The following is a 5,000-nucleotide window of genomic DNA, read 5'->3' as shown; positions in this document are numbered from 1 at the left end:
AAGATGTCTGTGTGCATTGTGAAGTAAATTTTTATGAGATCATATTGTTATATTATAAGATTTACATATTTCTTGGCCACCCTCCCTTCCTGGTTCCCTGCGGGTTCCATGGAAGAGCCTATCTGGTAATGTTTGTTATGAACCTTATCGGGGTGGAGCAGAGCCAAGCCATTTTCATCTCCTCATCTTAAATTCTACTATTTCTCTCTGTCCTGTCATTTTCCATATACTTTTAACATAGCTGCCAACCGTTCCGTATTTGACTTCTTGAGTCCGTAAGTCCGTATTATTAGTTCAAAATCCGTATTTTGTAATTTTTGGCTAATTTATGGTAAACAAGGCATGTGAGCCTAATGAGTTATTATTTTTACTAGGACTATTATTGTTATTATTATTATTATTATTATTATTATTATTATTATTATTATTATTACCGAGAGATGATGGCCAGGGTTTAAATCAGCACAGAATATTCTCCATTCCTATGCAGCTCTTTAATTTGAATTATTCTCTCTATCATAAATGATTATATGACGCCTGTTTTTCACTATCATAATGTATTGGAGATTTGCATAAAATTTGCATATTATTCTCCAATATACTTTTAGTGTTCTCAGACAGTATTGATACTTTCACTATTTGATACAAATATTGTTTTAATTAAAAATAAAATTAAATCAGCATCTTTGATTGGAATGTATTCAATCTGAAAATTATGTTTTTACATAGATTAAACCTTACAATGATTATTTCCCTTCATTAAAAAAATTATTGATCTGATTCTATCAGATCAGGGGGGGGGGGGGGGGGGGGGGGGGGGCATCCATCCTGGGCCAAATGGGCATTCTTTATTTTATTTTTGAAAAGTTGGCAGCTATGCTTTTAAGGATGTGGAATGGTGATTCATTTTTTTTGGTATATTTTTATTATTTATTTTGCTTAAAGATCTCTGTTCATAAGATGTAATTTTTAGCCATTAATAAATACATTTGTTATCCTCGAGGTGCATCCTATTCTTTTCTCTATTTGAATTAGCACTGTTTTTGCAATTTCTTTTGGGTACTGTCAGTACTTGAATATACTGAAATAAAAATTAAAACAAAAGAAAAACCTACCGTTATTTCTTTTTGTTCACAGGACTCTACCCACTTGTAGGTTGGAAAATAGGAGAGGATTTAACTTACATGGCAGAGGGATTGATCTGTGATACGGGTAATGTTGTGGATTGGGCCAAATCCGTTGGTAAGAAATCAAGGAATTCTTGTGCTTGTTTATCGTCATGTCATTCTTAAGATGTTAAGACATGCTCCCGCTATCAGTAGTGTAAACAAAAACAAAGTACAATAAACAAAGATGATGGTTTCTCCAGAGCGTCAGAAATAAACGATTTTAGAGACAAAGGAAGAATTTCCTCCTTTTTAACCGATACTGCGATTTTCGCGATATCACGATTTTTGTGAAATTATCATTCACTTCACATTTCAGCAAATTTTTCTATGAACAATCGGTGAAGACATTTCAATTGTGTGACTATGAATCATGGTCTATCATCTCTATTGCTGGAAATGGGGTTTTAAAATGGGGCTTAAAGGTGAATGTTAAAAAATGTTCCTCCTTTTTCACATTTAGTCACTATCAGCACTGAATATTTATTTGTTGTTCATTAGAGCCATCAGACCCTTAGAGCTGAATTTATGGCGTTATTCCCAGTTTTTGTTGTTTGCTGAAGAAGGGTTTTTACCCCAAGACGTTCCGTGCTTGGTATTTTGTTCTTTTTTGAAGCTATTTTATTTATTTTTGTTTATCACTTTTTATGTCAAGAATGAAACAGACTTTAAGCAATTTGTTCTAACTGCGTATATGTTGTCAGGTTTCTTTGCTGACGTGCAAGAGCTAACAGACCTGGCCAAGTCAGTGGAAGGTAGGTTATAGTTTTGTTCAGAAAAGTGAGTGGAGCAGGCACTTATGTTGAAAATAACAAGAAATGAAGTGAGTAGGAAAGTGCCAGAAAGCAATCGAGAATAAAAATTGTGCGGCGGCCATGGGGGCTCGAACCCGCGAACCACTGGAGTGGTGGATAGCTTATACGGTAGAGACACGCTCTCCCCGGCCAGGCAGAGTTGTCGGGGGTTCGAGACCCGTCATTGCCGCCAAATTTTTATTCTCTATTGTCTTCTGGCACTTTCCTACTCACTTCATTTCTTGTTGTAGTTTTGTTGGATCATAGTCAAAGAGAATCAGTTACAATACAGTCGGGAGTCGGGAGGTCACACCCTTTTCCAGTTCCAAACTCTTTGAAGGTGTGCTTGTACCAATCTTTCAGAGGACTAATAATGAATAGGTTACATATTGAATCATAAGGTGACATAACTAATTTAGTAACAGGATGTATAGGCAGATTCTTATGATTATGAGACGTAAAGCAGCGAGGATGGAAAATTGTTATTTGACGACCAGCATTTATTTAGATTAGAATATAAGGTACCATCACTTTGAAACCAGAAGATCAATGACACGTGGTATTCTTCTTCTTCTTCTTCGTTCCTCTGATGGACATCTATGGCTGCAGTCCGATATCTGCTATGAAGTCTGTGGTCCGCTTTAGGTCCTCAGCCTCACCATAGGATACGTGGTATGTTTCCAGTCCTCCGGAAGAGTGAGATTGGAACTAGTATTTTGAGGTCAGATTTTTGTTACCTAAATGGGGTTATAGTTCAAAGGTCACTGCATTCTGTATATGGAAGCCTGGGATATGCCATTTCATAATAAAGATTCATTGAATTAGGAAAATAATAAAAGTAAGTATTGAATTGTAATATTCAATTTATTTGACGAAGACAGATACCATGGAATTTGGCATTTTAAGTATATTATCAAATGAAGAATTTTTTTTTTTCTTTACTTCCATTTTTTTTCTTTCTTTGACATTGTAACGTTTACAATCTTAAGAAAGGAATGTTTTGTCTTTATTTCAGTTTTTTTGGGGTTTTTTTGTTTGTTTTTGTTGTCTTTTGTTTATTTTAAAAAATGTCAAATGAGGTTTAATATGACGGGATAATATTGTTTTATTTATATCACATTATTATTATTATTATTATTATTATTATTATTATTATTACTATTATTATTATTATTATTATTATTATTATTATTATTATTATTATAAATTCTATTGACAAAACCGCAATGAAAGATAGTCACTGGTTTATTCCCCTTTCATCAGACACAGACGGTGTTTACTTCGTCCCAGCTTTCAGTGGGATTCAGGCTCCCTTCAACGACAACAAAGCGGTGACGTCCATGTTTGGAATCAAACCAACCACCACCAAAGCCCACATCGTACGCTCCATCCTGGAGGCCATTGCATTCCGCTTTAAGGCTTTGTACGAAACGGTCCTGGTGGAGACCAAGATCCCCCTCTGTACTGTCAAGTAAGAATTCTAGAGTAGAAAACGGTAGGGACTGCCGGAATTCTAGAGTAGAGTGTTTTGTTTATAGATTGTATCTGATAGCTCAGTTGGTAGAGCACTCGTTTCACAAGGAAAGGGACGGGATCGATCCCCGGATGTAGTCGAGATTTAAAAATTTTTTGAACCCTCCTGTCCACCCAGCAGTGATTGGGTAGCTGGGTTTGTTAGATCTGGCTCTGAAGGACTACTTTTTAAATTTTTTAATGTCTGCATATGGGGACGAGATGGCAGAGTAGTTGAGGCAATGAGAACGATATATTGATATCCTTAGTAACAAACTGCGGGTAAAAATCTCATGCAGTTAAAAAGTAGTCCCTCAGAGAGATCAGGCCCATGGAGCCGGAGTTTATTCTGGTTTTCATAGCGTGAAACGGACATTAACGATTGCTTGTCTATCACAAAGTACTTTCTGCCAGATCTAACAGACCCAGCTACTCAATTACTTCTGGGTGGACAGGTGGGTAAGAAACGAAATCTCAACCTCACCGGGGATCAGTCTCAATCCCTTAAGCGCGTTGAGCAAGTGCTCTTCCAACTGAGCCATTGGGACCCCGTCTAAAATAAAACACTGATATATAGCGTCCTATCCAAAGGGTAGCAAGCAGTTGCTACTATCCGTTTCAAGCTATAGAAACCATGATAAACTCCAGCTGCATGGGCCTCGTGGCTCTAAAAAACTACTTTCATTTATTCACTACTAACCCTAATGGTGTTAAATGATACATTTGATGAACTTACTTACTTACTTCCTTATCCGAACCAGCGACCACCTGAGCCCTTCGGTCTCGTGCCATGACATAGAATTTAGACGAACATGTGATGAACAAATAATGACATTTAATAACAAAAGGAAGTTACTGATTAAAATATGTGTCAGTATACATGACATAATTAGTTGGAAGGTGAAAATTTTGGATTTGCATTTTTTTGTATTTTCTGAAAGAATATGCTCACCAAAGCATTTTAATCTTTATTTGAAGTAAATTTTTCATGAAGTTATGGTCAGATGTATGGGAAAGGTATCCAGCAATTTTTCTCAAATTTCATACTTTTTTAACTTGACTAGCTGTAAAAAATATTTAGAAGTGAAATTAAGATTTGATTTTCCCCGAAGATGTACAAAAAGGGTTAATTTAATCATTTTTGATAAAAATTGACCCTATAACTAAACTTGGCACTATCTCAGTTCAAACCTTTTCACCATCCGACTGATTATGTCATTCACTGTAACATATCTTTTCATGCTCACCTTCCCCTCTCCCCTTTCCTGCCTTCCTTTCATCATTTTCCCACTCCCATTTTCCAGAGTCGATGGTGGTGTGGCTCAAAATGACTTCATCGTGCAGCTAATGAGTGACCTCATCTACCAGGACATTCACCGATGCAATGAGAAGGACCTGGCCTGCCTTGGGGCCGCTTACATGGCGGGATTGGGGGCAGGTAAATAGAAGGAACAAAGTTAACGTCACTGCGGCTATGTGGTCTAGTGGTATGACACTCGCTTTCGGATTGGAAGGTCCTGGATTCGAG

The 5,000-nt window shown here is 36.8% G+C and overlaps 1 protein-coding gene across 1 annotated transcript in view; it reads left to right on the top strand.

The window, feature by feature from the left end:
- LOC144956096 (glycerol kinase 5-like) overlaps positions 1-5,000 on the top strand; it is a 45,726-nt gene that overhangs the window by 38,634 nt on the left and 2,092 nt on the right. Inside the window, exons 11-14 of the mRNA XM_078886444.1 lie at positions 1,138-1,242; positions 1,871-1,921; positions 3,224-3,431; positions 4,777-4,910. Coding sequence (XP_078742570.1) covers positions 1,138-1,242; positions 1,871-1,921; positions 3,224-3,431; positions 4,777-4,910 — 498 coding nt within the window. The remainder of the gene's footprint in view (positions 1-1,137; positions 1,243-1,870; positions 1,922-3,223; positions 3,432-4,776; positions 4,911-5,000) is intronic.

This window comes from Berghia stephanieae, chromosome 10 (assembly GCF_034508935.2).
Source record: "Berghia stephanieae isolate SIO BIC M18660-M18661 chromosome 10, UCSD_Bste_1.3, whole genome shotgun sequence".
Classification (NCBI taxonomy): domain Eukaryota; kingdom Metazoa; phylum Mollusca; class Gastropoda; order Nudibranchia; family Aeolidiidae; genus Berghia; species Berghia stephanieae.
Note: the sequence above shows the minus strand (reverse complement) of the source record. Positions and strands in the feature narration are given on the sequence as shown.